Source organism: Amblyomma mixtum, chromosome 4, assembly GCF_055824585.1.
Source record: "Amblyomma mixtum isolate Tamu chromosome 4, ASM5582458v1, whole genome shotgun sequence".
Classification (NCBI taxonomy): Eukaryota; Metazoa; Arthropoda; class Arachnida; order Ixodida; family Ixodidae; genus Amblyomma; species Amblyomma mixtum.
Window position 1 is genome coordinate 5,338,617 of NC_143015.1, and position 18,598 is coordinate 5,357,214.

Here is an 18,598-nt window from a genome sequence, read left to right on the forward strand (position 1 = left end):
AGTGGTTATTTCCATCGGTGGATGGGTATGTCTAAAACATAGAAGTCTTTTGTTGGGGCCAAGGACCCCGTAGTTACTGAACAGTTTTGGCCAAGTTGCAGCTCCAAGGTTGCAATATTTCTGAAGGAAAGAAAATTGAAGCCTTTGAGCGAAGTTGCCGACTACGCTGACAAGTTCATGGAGGCACAGGAAATTAAGAACTTAGCCAATATAAAGGATGAAATAGCCAAGTCAGAGCCCGATGTTTATCGATCAAGAGCTCCTGGTAGAGCGTCCAGAAGATTACAACGATGTTTCCTATGTAAACGTGTGGGACATCGCGCGGCGAACTGCCGGTTACGTGGTGCGCCTGAACAGGCTAAGCCAGTGCACGATAACTGCAACAAGTGAGGACACCAAACGGATGAGTGCAGACTGAGCCCGCGGGAAAAAGCTGCTTGCGCTCTATACCCGAAAAGGGATCGAGTGGAGGAGTCGCACGACAGTAAACTCGATGATCAGGTCGGCGCAGTGAAGGGCTTCAGTGAGGATGAATGGTAGTCTGATAACCAACACATGCATGTTGTTAAGGGAACGATCCACGGTAAACGTGTCTCTGTGCTGAGAAATAGCGGGGCTGATCTGGTTTTCGTGATCATTGTGAACATTTTAGAGCTAGAAGACGAGGGGCGACGGGAGGACGAGACACACTCCTTCCTCATTCACACGTTTGCTGACAGTACCGTCTGCGCGCAAAGAATTGCCTTTCCATTCGAACCATTCTAAGACCGTTAAGACGACTGTCGCTTCCCAGTGTTTAGCTTCCGCACTAAAGAAGTCTTGCCACCATGCCATGCACTCAAGCTTTGCTTCTCAGGTGTCCAGACTGCAGCAAGCAGGCTTCCCGGCTTCCCTGGTTCTCTCCGTGGCGCAGTCCTTGCTGAAAAAGCTGAAGGGCAGCAAGGAAAACAACCGACCTCAAGAAAAAAAGCAGGCAAGGCCGGAAGTTGTACCTTACGTACACCACACTTCTCACAACCTCCTGAAGGTGGCCAATACGTATGGCGTCCATGTGGTATTTTCAGCGCCGCGAAAACTCACCGGAATGTGTTCACGCATTGGAATGATGAAAAAAGTACAAGAGTGCACCATCACACACCGAATGCCACATGTTGGCTGCAAGAAAAGAGTTGTCTTCGAGTTCTCGCTTACATGCGGCAAGGTGTACGTTGGACAAACCGGACGTTGTCTTAATGAGCGCCTGCTTGAACACAAGAATTCATTAAACAAGAGAGGCCACCTTCCAGTCCACTTCCAAGCCTGCACGAAAGACAAGCGTATAGCCTGCAAGCCTCGGCTATCTGATTGCAAAGTGCTATTGAAAAGCCGCGATAGGACAGAACGTGAGTTTGTGGAAGCCTTCTATATCAAGAAGCGAGGTGATAGTTGCGTTAGTGACTCGTCAGTTGTTCTTCGCCACAGTGAAATGCTGTTCCTTGACGCATATCTGTGAGAGGTGATTGTCTGCGATCAAGAGCATGGATAACGGAAAAGGCTATATAAACGTTCTTCTTGGAATAAATCCTGTTGAAAGTGCAGCGCTCGTCCCGTTCCCTTACTCGTCCGTGTTCCTGTTTTGGGCTCTCATGTCTTTCACAAATAAGCACCAACAGGCCCAGCTTCAAGTACTTCTTAAACCAACTTGCCCAGCAAAACAACCTGCTTTATTGACGAAGAGTATTGTTCGAAATCCAGAATTCACGGGACATGGAGTGAGTGTGGTCCTTGTTCACAACACGGCGCGTCAGTTTTCAGAGGCCAGGATCATGGTGTCGACCCCATATTATAAAGAACGGCTAGCAGCTGTCATGTGCACACCACACTGGTAAGGGATTTTTGGAATGCGGCGTGTCGGCAGTAGCGCGTCGGACAGCGGAGCGCCGTGCGTGCCAGCACCGCGTTGCGCGTGTGCGCGTGCGTAGGGTGCTCCTCGTTCCTGCGCGAGGCAGGCACGAGGAGCGGATTGCTGACGTGTCAGCAAACCGAGCTGTTGAGGTAGACACCGCAGCACAAGTCTGGTGATTCAAGCGTGGGACAGCTGTAGGACGTTGGATCCGAGCAGCCAGTGGATTCCCTTGGATCACCAACGCAAGAACATTAAGTCTCGTTCAAGCGTGGAAGTGGCAGCTGTCAGACGTTGGGTTCGAGCTACCAGTGTCTTCCCTTGGATCACCGACGCAAGACCATTAAGCCTCATTGAAGCGTGGAGGTGGCAGCCGTCAGACTTCGGGTCTGTGCTGCGCTTGACTTCCCTGAATCAACGACGCAGGTCTACTGCATCCATTTCGAGGTCGGAAGAGGCAGCAGCCAAGGCTTCCTGGGATAGGCTGCACAAGCCTACGGTGTTTGCGAAACGCCGTCGACAGAACCTGGCTACAGTTTTTCTGCTGCAGCTGCCCAGTTCTTGGGGGCGACTGACAAGAGTTCGTCAGCGTCTCCCGTGTCATCTCCGTTCCTCATCTCCTGGCTCTCTACCAGCGCCTCCCAGGACGCAACGCCAGCGACGCATCGCAACTCGCCAACCCGCGTCTGTGGTACCTGCAAGGCATTCCCGCACCATGTCGGACGCTTTGTAGCCGGTGAACTCTCTCCTTTTTATCTGTTGTGTTTTACGCGTGCCTAGTGTGTATTTTCCTCAGTGTTTTCGTTCCTTTCATTGGCTCCTTTCCTTTAAAATATAAACACGGCTTTGTTTTCTTTTGTATGATTCGATTCCTTTGTTCTTCGAACCTGCACGCAAAAGCGTTCCCCTTCAGCAGTCGGGGACGCGTCCCGCCGATTCGCGACAGCAGCACAGTTCGTAGAGAACCCGCTCTATGACTTGATTATTGGAAATGTTGCGGGGGAAGAAGTGTTGATGATACCGAAGTGAATTGGAAGATGCCAGTACGTACATGGAAAAATGGCGCAGGGAATGCTAGTGATGAGCCTATTTTGATCTAGAAGGGTCATCAGGATCAAACGCTCCGCGGGATGAAAAGACAGGGCGCACGAAGGCAGTGCAAACTGAATCGGCGAAACCCGGGCCAAAAATAGAGTTGCAGCAGTTGAATGTACCAAAAGTACCACAGCTATACATCACTTCATAGTTCCTTGCAAAAGAACAAAGAGAGGACAGATCGCTACGTGACTGCTTCAGCAGAGTTTGTTACGTACTGCACAGAAAGTGGAGCCACATGACACAACAATTCCTGCTTCAAGACGACATATTGTATAGACAATGTGCCTTTACTACATGAAGCGAAATCACGCACTTGGTGGTTCCAATAAATTTTAGACCAGAGGTGTTATGCTTGGGTCATGACTCGATTTTAGCTGGGCACCAGAGAGTGAACAACACCGTATGTAGAATAACGTAAGAAGTCTTTTGGCCATAGATTCAAAGTTAAGAGTTATGTCATGCTACATCTGCCAACGTACAATACCGAAGGGAAGAGTGCGTAGAAGGACAATGTGGGGAAATAACGGTTTAGGGGTGGAGTGCGACTAACGAATGTAGCTGCATATTATAGCTTCCGCTACTTTGGGTTTGAGTGCATTAAAATTTTGTATGCTGTTGCTGGAGGTGTGATGGGAGTCCGTTGTACAGAAGTGAGGAAGCGAAATTTCTTCATATACAGTGAATTAATGCGGTGGTCACTGAAACAGTTGTGCTGGTGAAAACATTGGTGAAATGTGTGATTTTGATAAGTTTTTTTAAGTAAAGTGGTGAGGTGCTATGTGGTGGTAGTTTTGTATGCTTCAAGGACGGGAGGAAGCAGTTTTTAGTGAGAAAGCTCTTAAACAGTGGGGCCATTGTCACGACCTAAAGAGAAAAGAGGGATAAGTAAAACACTAGACCTAAGGAAAGGCACGTTAATTGGCACGTGGCACTTGAGAAAAAGAGAAAAGCGAAGAAAAGAGAATACAATGGTATTTTCGGAAAGGATGGAGAAGACGACTGCGAAACCGAAGACTAGGCGGAATGGAAATTTCCTTATTTATGCCACTATACCTTGGCCAATCCCCCCAAGTGGGTATGTGCCATTATAAAGACGATGAAGAAGAAGAAGAGAAGATGAAAATGAGGTGGACGTATAAAAGGAGGGTGGGGGGGGATGCGACGTGGACTAGAAGAGGAAGCATGACTGCTCAAAAGAGCTCAAAAGACAAGGACACAGATGGAAAAGACACACACACAGCTGTGGCATCTTTTCTATCTGTGTCCTTGTCTTTTGCGCTGTTTTAACGAATCATGGTTCACCAACTAGCCTGCACTTCTACCCTTAGAAGCGGAACGTTCAAAGTGTGGGCGTTGGCGCACGGCCGTCCGCTGCTACAAGAGTTTTCCGATCGTGAGGCCTAGTGATCGTGAAGGGCATCATCCCAACCGGATGATGCCCCGGTCCTGTGGATCATGACGCTCACCCCGTCTTCGGAACGCTGGTCCTGTGTCAACGCCTCCGGAACGACGACTCAGCCAGCGCCACTTGTTACACCCGAGACCTGGTCACCTGTATGAGGACGCTCCAACGACGACATCAGGCTAAGGCAACGTGTCCGCACCGACTCCCTCCACCTGATCTTCCTCAACAATCTTCTCGTGGAACAGCGGCGTCTCTTGAAACAAGGTCCCGCCTGGGTTTTTGTCCGTACTCCACGTCCGAGACAGCGTGCCAACTACCCGCGTCTGGTAGCAAGCTTTTCTGACTTTGTGGTTTACGCGTAAGGACCGTTAGTGTGGTAGGACTGCAATGTTTTCTGTAGCGTTATCTTGGTGTATATATAGTGCGCTGTTCTTTCTGTTGTTAGGCGCGTTTAAAGTGTGGCATCTTGAGTTTTCCCTTCGAAGCCTTTTCTCTGCTTTATAGGCTTGCACATAGGCTTGCACGTATAGAGAGCGCCTACCATTCAACATCGTAGGCGCACCTGAGTGTGACAAAAGACTTTGAGCCTTGTTATCATGTTCAGAGTGACTGAGGATAACTAAGCGGAACAAAATTCCTGCACTCACGATTTCGAAGCCATAGAAAATTGGTTGACACTGCTGTTGGAAATTGAGGCAGTGGGATCCGCTCTCGAGCCACTAAGTTCTCCTAAGAAGGGAGAAATTACTCGCTGCCGAAGCGCAGCCATACAGCTAAAAATTAAAGATACACACCTTCCACAGAAACTTCGTACTTCAGCAGGAGATGTTTTCGGGCTAGTTGGCTTGATACTTGCTAATGCTATGAAAGGTTATGCGGAAAAAAAGACAACAGGAAGAGAGAAGACACGACGGGACGAGGGCTCGTCCTGTCGTGTCTTCGCTCTTCGTGTCGTCTTTTTTCTTGCGCACAAACTTCCATGGCATTACAAGAAACTTCGTAGTTAAAGAAAAATTTGGCCTGGTCCGGAGTTCGAACCCGTTACCAGCGATTCACGGAAGCAGTCGCTCTACGAAATGAGCTAACCGGGGCGGCGAAATTATGGTAGGGCGACAGCGAATTGATCAATAACTCGGATTGGGAACAGTGTTGGTAAGCAGAAGCGATGTGTAAAATTTTATTGCCTTAGAGAACCGTATGAATGGGAGGATTGGTTGTCGGTGCTGAGTAGAAATTCCGGGACGTCGGCGACGAAGCGCTCCCAGTGAGATTAGCTATGCTTGGACTTCGAGGAATCCTGAGCCGCACCGTGCATTGGCTCGGGGAGGCAGACGATCTTTTCGCAGCACGCTGGAAATGCGCCAGCTCCGTGCGTCACGTGACATCCGGCGTGGGGCAGTCCGACGGCGATGCACCTGCCAGAAAAGGCATTGAAAGCTATCATGTTGACAGCTGCTAAGAATGGCGCTCAGGAGCAGAGAAAAAGTCACACATTGACGATGTGAAACTCCACCGCGGAGGAGTACTCCTCAATAATTTCTGCTGCCTCGGGATTCAATATAGTTTTACTTATTTCAACATAAAACCAGAGGGTACATTACATCCGACGTGGCGGGGTGTTGGTAAAAAGCCAGCTTATCATTGACCAGCAGCGCCTTCGGAGGGCAGCAGCAGGATAGCAGGACACTGTAATATAGGCATATCATCGTCATATATATATATATACTGCGAGAGGTACTGGGATCGATACCCAGCACCTCCACCAAATGTAGGATGGGGGTTGTGACTCAAAAAAAACCAGGTCGCTCTGCAACGTTCAGGCTGCGAGCGAGCTTCACACCTAAGGATCGTCGTCGTCTTTCACTACCACAGTTCATCACAGTGAGAGAGCGCGGCTGCTACACTACAATTTATTTATATATATATATATATATATATATATATATATATATATAGTAAGAACGTAGACCAGCGTTTGAAACGCTTGAAACAATTTATTGACGTTTCCACCGTGCAACGGCCTTGGTCAGAATGTCTGGATCGAAAATGATGGCACAATATATGTAGGTGAGAACAACGCACAGGATAACGGACCCAAAAATTCGATCAAAAAGAATCAGACGCATGGCTAAAAACGATAATTGAATCACAGTGTCAATCACAAGACGATAAATGAACCACAATACACAACAGCTACTGTGCGAAATTTAGTCTATCTGGTGTGTTAGCTACATATAATGAACATGATTATGTAGTTTGCAGTTTGCTTACAATCAGTTCCTAAGATAACAAGTCACCATCTTGAACAGCGAGAATGAAGAAGGAAGAAGTTACACATGATCAACGAAACACATGGAGGCAATGAACAGCATAATCAGTAGAAAGAATATCTACTACTAAATCTAGAAAAGAAACTGATGACGAACGAGAATACACTGACCTAAAAGCGATATATTTGGGCATTAAGAGGATATGGAACTCAATTTTCCTGTGCTTTCATTTAAACCGGAAGACACTGTATTGAACCTATAGATAAGGTAAGGCTCCCTAACTTCCGGTCATGATTAGTTTTAAAGCCTGATTCCAGAATAGTAGCAGAAATCTGATCAAATGATTGGCCGGTGAGTTGGACATGCCTTGATAGCGGTAAGTTCGATAGAGCTTGAACGTGGGCTTTGTGGTTGTTGAAGCGTAATCTAAAGGGGGTTTCAGTCTGACATATATATTGCATATTACATACGGTGCACCGCAGCAGGTAGATGACATTTGCAGTATCGCAGTTGAAATCACCGCGAATGCTTAAACGAAAGAAGGAACCAGTGCTATTGACGCTACAAGATGTGGTCATGTGCACACATACTTTACAGCGACTCTTGTTACATGGATGGCAGCTTACGGGTTCGGGGGCATTGGTCGTTGACGATGTTAGTATATCGCGTAGGTTTTTTGACCTTCTGTAAACTACTTTGGGTGGCTCTAAAAATATGTTCTTCAGGCGATCACTTTGCATAAGAATGTTATAGTGCTTATTTAGGATTGTTGAAATTTTTGGAGCAGATGCAGAAGGGGTCAAGACAAGGTTGGTATGAAAGTGCTGAACTGCTGGTTTATATTTGGCAAGTAGACTCGTTCGGTGTAGCGTATCAGCACGCGTAATGGCGTCATCTATCAGTTGTGGTGGGTAATTCTGCTTAGTCAGCGAGTTACGAAGTGTAGCGCAGTTGCGTTCAAAATCAGGTTGTTCCTAGCAGATGCGTCTGAAGCGGACCACTTGACTATATGGGATGCTCGTTTTAACGTGCTTGACATGGCTACTGTCAAAGTGCAGATACTGTTGGCGGTCAGTAGGCTTATGGTACACTGTTGTAGTTAAGCGGTCTTCGTGAAGTGAGACTGTGACGTCAAGAAAATTGATTGTAGATCTAGAATACGTATGGAAAAATGATATCCAAGGATGCACGCCGTTGAAATCGGCAATAAATGATAGGAGTTCATCTTCGCCATGGGGCCAAATGAAAAAAACATCATGGATGTAACGCCTATAGCAAAATGATGCTAAAGACAGGCTTTCCAAAAATTTGCTTTCAAGCATCCCCATAAATATGTTGGCATAATTTGTGCCTATATGGGTACCCAATAAAGTACCACTCGTCTGGACATTATGTTTGCCTTCGAATTAAAAATTATTTAACTGCAATATAAGTTTCAGTAAGGTGGGCAAAGTACAACTATCTAGTGTTTTTTCTATGCTAGCTTCATTATAGGCAGTCACTACGGCCCGGATACCATCTTCATGCGGAATGTTCGTGTAGAGCGATGTGACGTCGAGCGTGAGGAGTAATGATTCCGGATTAATAGTCAGGTCGATGATGTCAGAAAGGAAGTGCGTTGTGTCTTTTAGGTAAGACGGAAATGTGGCCGGAATATTATTAATGAGCGTGCCGACGTACCGAGACAGATTTTCCGTGACACAGCGGACACCGGAAACTATGGGCCTACCTGGAATCTTCTCTTTATGAATTTTAGGTAACAAGTAGAATCTACCAGCTACCGAGCTGAGGGGGACGATTGAGCGAAACACGCTTTCTGTAATTTGGTTGTCCTTATAAAGGTCTAGCAAAGTGTCCTTAAGAATATCTTTGAACTGATCTGTGGGGTCATACTCCACAGGCTGATAGAGAGATTCGTCTGTTAGCTGCCTATGTGCCTCTGCAACATAATCGCTTTTATTCATTATTACCACAGCACCACCCTTTTCAGCCGGCTTAATGATGATATCGCTTCGAGACGCTAACTGCTCCATCGCTTTTGTCTCGCGAACTGAAAGGTTCCGATGAAAAGGGATATGTTTCTTATACAGTTGTAGGACATCTTTTTGCACAGCACTTATGTACAATTCTAGACACTTTTCACGCTGTGTTGGAGGAACCCAGTGTTTGTAAGATGGCAATGTGTTGCGCGATGCGTTTTAATTAGGCTTATTATGAAAAAAATTCCCGAAGGCGAAGATTCCGGGCAAAATTATCCAAATCGTTCATCAACTGAAACTCGCCAAAACCGCCTGTGGCAGGACAAAAGCTGAGGCCACGGGACAGCACTTTACTTTCTTCGAAGCTTAAATTCATGATCTGAGATATTAATTATATTCGAAAAATCGGGAGGACTGCGTTCTTTTTTAACCGCTAGTGCCGCCGGGAAAGAAGATGGGCATTCTTTGTCCGTTGATTTATGAATGAATTCACGATCATTGCTAACTACGTTGGAAAAATAGCCTACGTTGTCTCGTAACAGCTTTTTTGTTTTAATGGCGCAAATTACATCTCGCTTTTTGGTTTTGTACTCTTCCAACGCAAACGTTTCAGAAGAGCTTAGTTTATAGCGAGAGCACAGTTGGTTTCCGGTATTACGTAACATATTCCCGGAAGATAGATAGTATTCTAAAACAACACGGGTAAGTTCAAGCGAAGCGGTTGCTAGTATCGTATTCCATCGTAATATACACTTTTCTGACATTTCAGACATAGCTGGTTTTACAGTTATGCAAAGGCCTTTCGGGGCTATGGACGAGGCTAAGTAGGTCCTTAGGATGGCAACATGCAACTCGTGGCGAATTCATTTATCGGCTATTTTTCTAAGCTTTAGAAATCCGACAGAGTAGTGTGTAGGAGCACTGTTACCGGAAAATGACGTGGCTAGTCATTGCTCTCGCTCGGTCCGGGAGGCTTTGGAGTTGGTGCTGCGGAGCTTGTATTCGTGACGCTCGGAGGCGGCGACAGATTTGCCATTTTTGGTAGCCCGACCATTTTGTCTGTGTGGTTGAGTCTTGGAGGCACTAGAGGAACTACCCGGGACTGATGCAGCTCTTGTTTTCCCGCACAGTTGGTGAGGCGAAGGCACAACCCCTGACGACGCTGAAGCAGGCCTTGTCTTTTCACCCAGTCGTTGAGGAGAAGGCACATTCCTTGACAACGATGCGTTGGGCGTGGGGTTCGCTGAAGAGCGGTGGCTTTTTGCTGTAGTAGCTGTTCCGACTTGAACGGGTGGCATAGCGACATAGCCAGCCGCACCAGCACCCAACCGTCGTCAGAAAGTCAGCAACCACCTCTGCCACCCGTTCAAGTTGGAACAGCTACTACAGCAAAAAGGCACGGCTCTTCAGCGAACCCCACGACCAACGCATCGTTGTCAAGGAATGTGCCTTCTCCTGAACGACTGGGTGAAAAGACAAGGCCTGCTTCAGCGTCGTCAGGGGTTGTGCCTTCGCCTCACCAACTGTGCGGGAAAACAAGACCTGCATCAGTCCCGGGTAGTTCCTCTAGTGCCTCCAAAACTCAACTACACAGTCAAAATGGTCGCCCTACCAAAAATGGCAAATATGTCGCCGCCTCCGAGCGTCACGAATACAAGCTCCGCAGCACCAACTCCAAAGCCTCCCGGACCGAGCGACAGCAATGACTAGCCACGTCATTTTCCGGTAACAGTGCTCCTACACACCACTCTGTCGGATTTCTAAAGCTCAGAAAAATAGCCGATAAATGCATTCGCCACGAGTTGTATGTTGCTACCCTAAGGACGTACTTAGCCTCGTCCATAGCCCCGAAAGGCCTTCGCATAACTTTAAAACCACCTATGTCTGAAATGTCAGAAAGGAATATATCACGATGGAATACAATACTAGCAACCGCTTCGCTTGAGCTTACCCGCGTTGTTTTAGAACACTATGTATCTTCCGGGAATATGTTACGTAATACCGGAAACCAACTGTGCTCTCGCTATAAACTAAGATCTTCTGAAACGTTTGCGTTGGAAGAGTACAAAACCAAAAAGCGAGATGTAATTTGCGCCATTAAAACAAAAAAGCTGTTACGAGACAACGAAGGCTATTTTTCCAACGTAGCTAGCAATGATCGTGAATTCATTCATAATTCAACTGACAAAGAATGCCCATCTTTTTTCCTGGCGGCACTAGCGGTTAAAAAATAACGCAGTCCTCCCGATTTTTCGAATGTAATTAATATCTCAGATCATGAATTAAGCTTCGAAGAAAGTAAAGTGCTGTCCCGTGGCTTGAGCTTTTGTCCTGCCACAGGCGGTTTTGGCGAGTTTCAGTTGATGAAAGATTTGGATAATTTTGCCCGGAATCTTCGCCTTCGGGAATTTTTTCATAATCAGCCTAATTCAAACGCATCGCGACCCACATTGCCATCTTACAAACACTGGGTTCCTCCAACACAGCGTGACAAGTGTCTAGAATTGTACATAAGTGCTGTGCAAAAAGATGTCCTACAACTGTATAAGAAACAGATCCCTTTTCATCGGAACCTTTCAGTTCGCGAGACAAAAGCGATGGAGCAGTTAGCGTCTCGAAGCGACATCATCATTAAGCCGGCTGACAAGGGTGGTGCTGTGGTAATAATGAATAAAAGCGATTATGTTGCAGAGGCACATGCAGCCAACAGACGAATCTTTCTATCAGCCTGTGGAGTATGACCCCAATGATCAGTTCAAAGATATTCTTAAGGACACTTTGCTAGACCTTTATAAGGACAACCGAATTACAGAAAGTGTGTTTCGCTCAATTGTCCCCCTCAGCCTGGTAGCTGGTAGATTCTAGTTGTTACCTAAAATTCAGAAAGAGAAGATTCCAGGTAGGCCCATAGTTTCCGGTGTCGGCTGTGTCACGGAATATCTGTCTCGGTACGTCGACAGGCTCATTAAGAATACTCCGGCCACATTTACGTCTTATATAAAAGACACAACGCACTTCCTTTCTGACATCATCGACCTGACTATTCCTCCGGAATCATTGCTCGTCACGCACGACGTCACATCGCTCTACACGAACATTCCGCATGAAGATGGTATCCGGGCCCTAGTGACTGCCTATAAGGAAGCTAGCATAGAAAAAACACTAGATAGTTGTACTTTGGCCACCTTACTGAAACTTATATTGCAGGGAAATAATTTTGAATTCGAAGGCAAACATTATGTCCAGATGAGTGGTACTTCAATGGGTACCCGTATAGGCCCAAATTATGCGAACATATTTATGGGGATGCTTGAAAACAAATTTTTGGAAAGCCGGTCTTTAGTACCATTTTGCTATAGGCGTTACATCCATGATATTTTTTTCATTTGGCCCCATGGCGAAGCCGTCCTCCTATCATTTATTGCCGATTTCAACAGCGTGAATCCTTGGATATCATTTTCCCATACGTATTCTAGAGCTACAATCAATTTTCTTGACGTCACAGTCTCACTTCACGAAGACCGCTTAACTACAACAGTGTACCGTAAGACGACTGACCGCCAACAGTATCTGCACTTTGACAGTAGCCATGTCAAGCTCGTTAAACCAAGCATCCCCTACAGTCAAGTGGTCCGCTTCAAACGCATCTGCTAGGTACAACCTAACTTTGAACGTAACTGCGCTGCACTTCGTAACTCGCTGACTAAGCAGAATTACCCACCACAACTGATAGATGACGCCATTAAGGGGGCTGATACACTACACCGAACGAGTCTACTTCCCAAAGATAAACCAACAATTCAGCACTTTCATACCAACCTTGTCTTGACCCATTCTGCATCTGCTCCAAAAATTTCAACAATCCTAAATAAGCACTATAACATTCTTATGCAAAGTGATCGCCTGAAGAACAGATTTTTAGAGCCACCCAAAGTATTTTACAGAAGGTCAAAAAACCTACGCGATATACTAACATCGTCAAAGACCAATTCCCCCGAACCCGTAGGCTGCCATCCATGTAACAAGAGTCGCTGTAAAGTATGTCTGCATATGACCACATCTTGTAGCGTCAATAGCACCGGTTCCCTCTTTCGTTTAAGCATTAGCGGTGATTTCAACTGCGATACTGCAAATGTCATCTACCTGCTGCAGTGTACGGTATGTAATTTGCAATATATAGGTCAGACTGAAACCCCCTTTAGATCACGCTTCAACAACCACAAAGCCCACGTTCAAGCCCTACCGAACTTACCGCTATCAAGGCATGTCCAACTCACCGGCCACTCATTTGATCAGATTTCTGCTACCATTCTGGAATCAGGCTTTAAAACTAATCATGGCCGGGAAATTAGGGAGTCTTACATTATCTATAAGTTCAATACAGTGTCTTTCGGTTTAAATGAAAGCACAGGAAAATTGAGTTCCATATCGTCTTAATGCCCAAATATATCGCTTTTAGGTCAGTGTATTCTCGTTCGTCATCAGTTTCTTTTCTAGATTTAGTAGTAGATATTCTTCCTACTGATTATGCTGTTCATCGCCTCCATGTGTTTCGTTGATCATGTGTAACTTCTTCCTTCTTCATTCTAGCTGTTCAAGATGGTGACTTGTTATCATAGGACTGATTGTAAGGAAACTGCAAACTACATTATCATGTTCATTATATGTAGGTAACACACCAGATAGACTAAATTTCGCACAGTAGCTGTTGTGTATTGTGGTTCATTTATCGTCTTGTGATTGACACTGTGATTCATTTATCGTTTTGTAGCCATGCGCCTGATGCTTTTTGGATCGATTTTTTTGGGTCCATTATCTTGTGCGTTGTTCTCACCTACATATATTGTGCAATCTTTTTCGATCCAGACATTCTGACGAAGGCCGTTCCACGATCGAAACGTCAATAAATTGTTTCAAGCGTTTCAAACGTTGGTCTACGTTCTTACTACTACATACCGTGCCAAGATTTTCTCTTTTTTGCATTATATATATATATATATATATATATATATATATATATATATATATATATATATATATGAGCCGCCGCACCTATCATTTTTCTTTCCATAGCTCGCTGAGTTAAGAACAACTCAGCGAGCTATGAAAAGGAAAATGATAGGTGTAACTTTAAGAGATCGGAAGAGGGCGGAGTGGGTGAGGGAACAAACGCGGGTTAATGACATCTTAGTTGAAATAAAGAGGAAGAAATGGGCTTGGCAGGGCATCTAATGTGAAGGCAAGATAACCGCTGGTCCTTAAGGGTAACGGAGTGGATTCCAAGAGAAAGCAAACGTAGCAGGGGACGGCAGAAAGTTAGGTGGGCGAATGAGATTAAGAAGTTAGCGGGGATACAGTGGCGGCAACTGACAAAGGACAGGGTTAATGGAGAGACATGGGAGATGCCTTTGCCCTGCAGTGGGTGTAGTCAGGCTGATGATATATATATATATATATATATATATATATATATGGTGAGACGGGAGCCAGAGTGCAGGATGGAGCGACCTTTAATGGCCCCCACAAATATGGCGACCAACCCACCGAAGAAGATGAGCGATGATGATGGATATGTACAGATGAAGACGAATATATATATATATATATATATATATATATATATATATATATATATATATATATATATATATATATATATATATATATATATATATATATATATATATTTTAGAGGGCATTCCTGGAGTGAAAGCTTATCTGGATGACATATTAATTTCTGGATGTAACGCCGAAGAGCACGCCGAGAGATTAGAGACTGTGCTATCGCGTCTGCAGAAGGCACAGCTACGAGTAAACAAGGACAAGTGCGAATTTAACCAAACGAGCATCGAATTCTTGGGACACAGGTATATATATATATATATATATATATATATATATATATATATATATATATATATATATATATATATATATATATATATATATATACAAGGGAAAGGGAATGAGGAGCTCGTGATACATATGAGAGAAGCCAATAACCACAGAAACCAAGGTACACTGGGGATCTTTTAATTTATTTATTTGGTGGTGTGACCAGCTTAGAATATGTTATCGCTAAAAAATAATTGATTAAAAAAGCACAAGAAAAATAACCACACGCCGCCGGTGGGAACCAAAGCCACGACCTCAAAATTACGCGTCCGGTGCTCTACCAACTGATCTACGGTGACGGCTCTCAGATCTGCTTTCGGGGGTATTTATATTTGCAAGTTACCTAACCTTGGGAGTGTTCATCAGCGCCCCCCACGTTCGTAAGTGGCCGACGTGGCACGTCCTGAGTTATCGCTGGTGTGACGTGGAACGTGATCGAACGGCGAGGTTGGAAGCTGTGTGAGAACCCTCTTGTGCTTCCTATGGCATCAATGCTGCAGAACCGAGGCCCTCGTTGAAGAGGAATGAGGGGCTCGTTATACATTTAAGAGAAGCCAACAACCACAGAAACGAAGGAACACAGGGTGTGGTGTACTGATAGCGCATGCGCATGTTTTAAAAACTGCATTTTCATGTATCGCTTATCAGCCACGCAAGCAGTCGTCGGCAGATCACATGTTCATCGGCCTATAAAAAGGCACTGTATCAATAAACGTTTGTTCAGTTCCAGTCTGGCGTCCGTCTGATACACAACAGTTGGCGACGAGGCAGCGACGGCGATGGCCGTCGGAAGGATCGGCGAGTATCGTCTCGGCACGAACGCGTCATGGGACGAATACGTCGAGCGCCTGGAAATGTTCTGCGAAGCGAACCAGATAACGAAAGAAGAGCAGAAAAGAGCAGTCCTGTTGAGCAGCTGCGGCGAAGAAGTGTACGGGCTCATCGTAACTTTGGTGAAGCCAGAAAGACCGACAGCAGCAACCTACGAAGAAATCAAGACTGCCGTTCGCAAGCACCTGCATCCAAAGCCTTCGGAGCTGTATGCAAGGTTTTTGTTCTACAGGCGAAACCAGGCTGCCGAGGAATCAGTTGCGGACTACGTCACGGCGCTTCGGAAGCTAGCCGAAGACTGCGGTTTTGGCAGCGCCCAACTCCCGTTGGACGTCATGATGCGGGATCGTTTCGTATGCGGACTCCGGAACGAAGGGGTTCAGCAGCGACTTCTCGCAGAACACAGCCTTACGTTTAAGGTTGCGTATGACTTGGCCACAACTGCAGAAGCAACCGCTAAGCAACAGCGAGACATACGCAAGCACGGTCGATACGATACGGACGGTCAGGAAATGGTACAAGCAACCCGTGCGAAGCAAGACACCCCAGCGGAGGGGTCCAGCTGTTACCGGTGCAACGGTAAGCACGCTCCACATTTGTGCCGTTTTAGAAAGGCGACATGCTTCAACTGCAAAAGGGTTGGACACATAGCTAAGGCTTGTCGGTCGAAAGACGATAGTAGAACTTCTCGGAAGACAGCGTATGAGCAAAAGAAGAAAGGAGATAAGAGCAAGGGCGTGTACGAAATGAGTGCGTTGTTTTCCCTGTGCGAAGTGAATGAGCAAGAATAGAAGTTCATGGTTCAAGTAATGATTGAAGGGCAAGAAGTTCCGATGGAGGTTGATTCTGGCGCATCGTGCTCAATTGTGAGTGAAGATACGTTCAGGGTTATTGAAAGGAATCACGGTAAAATACCACTGCAAGATTCTGGAACAACTATCGTAACCTGGTCGAAGGAGGCGTTACCCGTGCTGGGTCAAGCAAGTGTCTTGGTGGAATTCAAAGGCAGGAAGGCAAAGCTACCTTTGCTCATAGTACAGAAGCAAGGTAACAGCCTGATTGGGCGAAACTGGTTTAACCCGTTAGGTATTGGCTTGCGGGGAATACAGCAAGTAAACGTGGAGGACGTGCCTTCGCGATTTCCCGAAGTGTTTCGCAGGGACCTTCCTGGCTTCAACGGACAGCCAGTTCACATCGAACTGAAAGATGACGCCCAACCGGTGTTCCTCAAAAGTCGACCAGTTCCACTGGCCCTCAAGGATGACGTGGCCAAAGAAATAGACCGCTTGGTGCAACAAGGTGTATGGGAGCCCGTCAGCTACTCGAACTGGGCAACACCACTGGTAGTGGTAAGAAAAAAAGATGGAACTTTACGTCTTTGCGGCGACTATCGCAGTACCGTAAACAAAGCTATTAAGAGCAGTGGATACCCCTTGCCCACTACAGCTGAAATGCTGACAGCTCTAAGTTCAAGCAAGTTTTTTACCAAGTTGGATCTAGCCCAAGCTTATCAGCAGCTTACGCTAGACGACGAGACGGCTGAGGTGCTCACAGTTAACACGATAAAGGGACTGTACAAGGTTAAGCGGCTGCCGTTTGGCATTTCGGTAGCACCTTGGGTTTTTCAACGGGTCATTGACATGCTTTTAGAGGGCATTCCTGGAGTGAAAGCTTATCTGGATGACATATTAATTTCTGGATGTAACGCCGAAGAGCACGCCGAGAGATTAGAGACTGTGCTATCGCGTCTGCAGAAGGCACAGCTACGAGTAAACAAGGACAAGTGCGAATTTAACCAAACGAGCATCGAATTCTTGGGACACAGGATTGATGTCTCAGGAGTACATCCCAGCCGAAGCAAGACGGACGCCATCCGGCAAGCGCCTGCGCCCGCAAACAAAAAGGAGCTGCAAGCCTTTTTGGGATTGCTGAATTTCTACAGCAGTTTCCTCAAGGGCAGGACGGAAGCGGCCGAACCGCTTTATCGACTGCTCGACCGTGACCACGAATGGAAGTGGACAGGTGAGCATCAGCGGGCGTTTGAGAGACTGAAAAATTTACTCAGCTCAGACTCCGTACTTGTGCCCTACGATTGCAAGCGTCCTTTAATTTTGTGCTGTGACGCATCGCCTGTGGGGGTGGGGGCAGTGCTAGCCCATCGTGCAGATGACGGGAAGGAGCAGCCCATAGCTTATGCTTCTCGCACTCTTGGCGTCAGTGAACGCAACTATGCTCAGATTGATAGAGAGGGTTTGGCTGTGGTCTTTGGCGTAAAAAAGTTCCACCAGTACCTAGCTGGGCGAGAATTTACAGTGATAACAGACCACAAGCCGTTACTCGGCCTGTTTAACACGGACAAGCGAGTGCCCGAAGTTGTGTCGCCTAGAATGCTTCGTTGGATTTTACTGTTGTCTGCGTATAACTACCACCTTGAGTACAGACGAGGCCAAGACAACTCCAACGCCGATGCACTCGGTCGTCTACCAGCCCCGGGAGACGAGGACGAGCCAAGACCGCCTGGGGACGTGCTCTTGTTGGAAGCGGTCGACTGCGCACCGCTGCAAGCGGCAGACATTGCTGCGCTGATAAAAAAGGACTCGGTTCTATCCCGGGTAAAGGATTGGCTACTCAGTGGCTGGCCGTCAACACAAGTGGACAGCAAGTTTGCGCCTTATGAGGTGAGACGGTCGGAGTTGTCATTGCATCGTGATTGCATACTGTGGGGGAATCGCGTCATAATTCCAACCGCAGCAAGAGAGAATTTGCTTCAGCTCCTGCATGCAAATCATCCAGGGATGAGTGCCATGAAAGCATCAGCTAGAGGGTCATGTGGTGGCCGAAGATGGACCACGAAATTGAGGAGTTTGTTCGGCACTGTCATCCATGCCAGAGTAACCGTCAAAGCGATCCCAAGGCTCCAGTTCATTTTTGGACCAAGCCAGATCAGCCTTGGAGTCGACTGCACATTGATTTCGCTGGCCCAGTGAAAGGAGAAGTTTTCTTAGTCGTGGTAGACGCGTACAGCAATTGGGCTGAAGTCGAAATCGTGCCATCCATGAAAGCTACGGCTGTCGTCAACAGCTTAAGGAAGATGTTTGCGACACATGGTGTACCTGACGTTATCGTTTCAGATAACGGCACAGCTTTCACTAGCACAGAGTTGCAAATGTTTTTGAAGTGTAATGGCGTGCGTGCTATTTTCACTGCACCTTATCACCCAGCCAGCAATGGTAGGGCG

The 18,598-nt window shown here is 46.4% G+C and overlaps 1 protein-coding gene across 1 annotated transcript in view; it reads right to left on the minus strand.

Moving 5' to 3' along the window:
* Nucleotides 1–5,534: 5,534 nt before the first annotated feature.
* The window catches only part of LOC149345538 (uncharacterized), a 157,723-nt gene continuing 144,659 nt past the window's right edge, over nt 5,535–18,598 (minus strand). Inside the window, exon 3 of the mRNA XM_089586108.1 lies at nt 5,535–5,800. Coding sequence (XP_089442234.1) covers nt 5,656–5,800 — 145 coding nt within the window. The 3' untranslated portion in view covers nt 5,535–5,655. The remainder of the gene's footprint in view (nt 5,801–18,598) is intronic.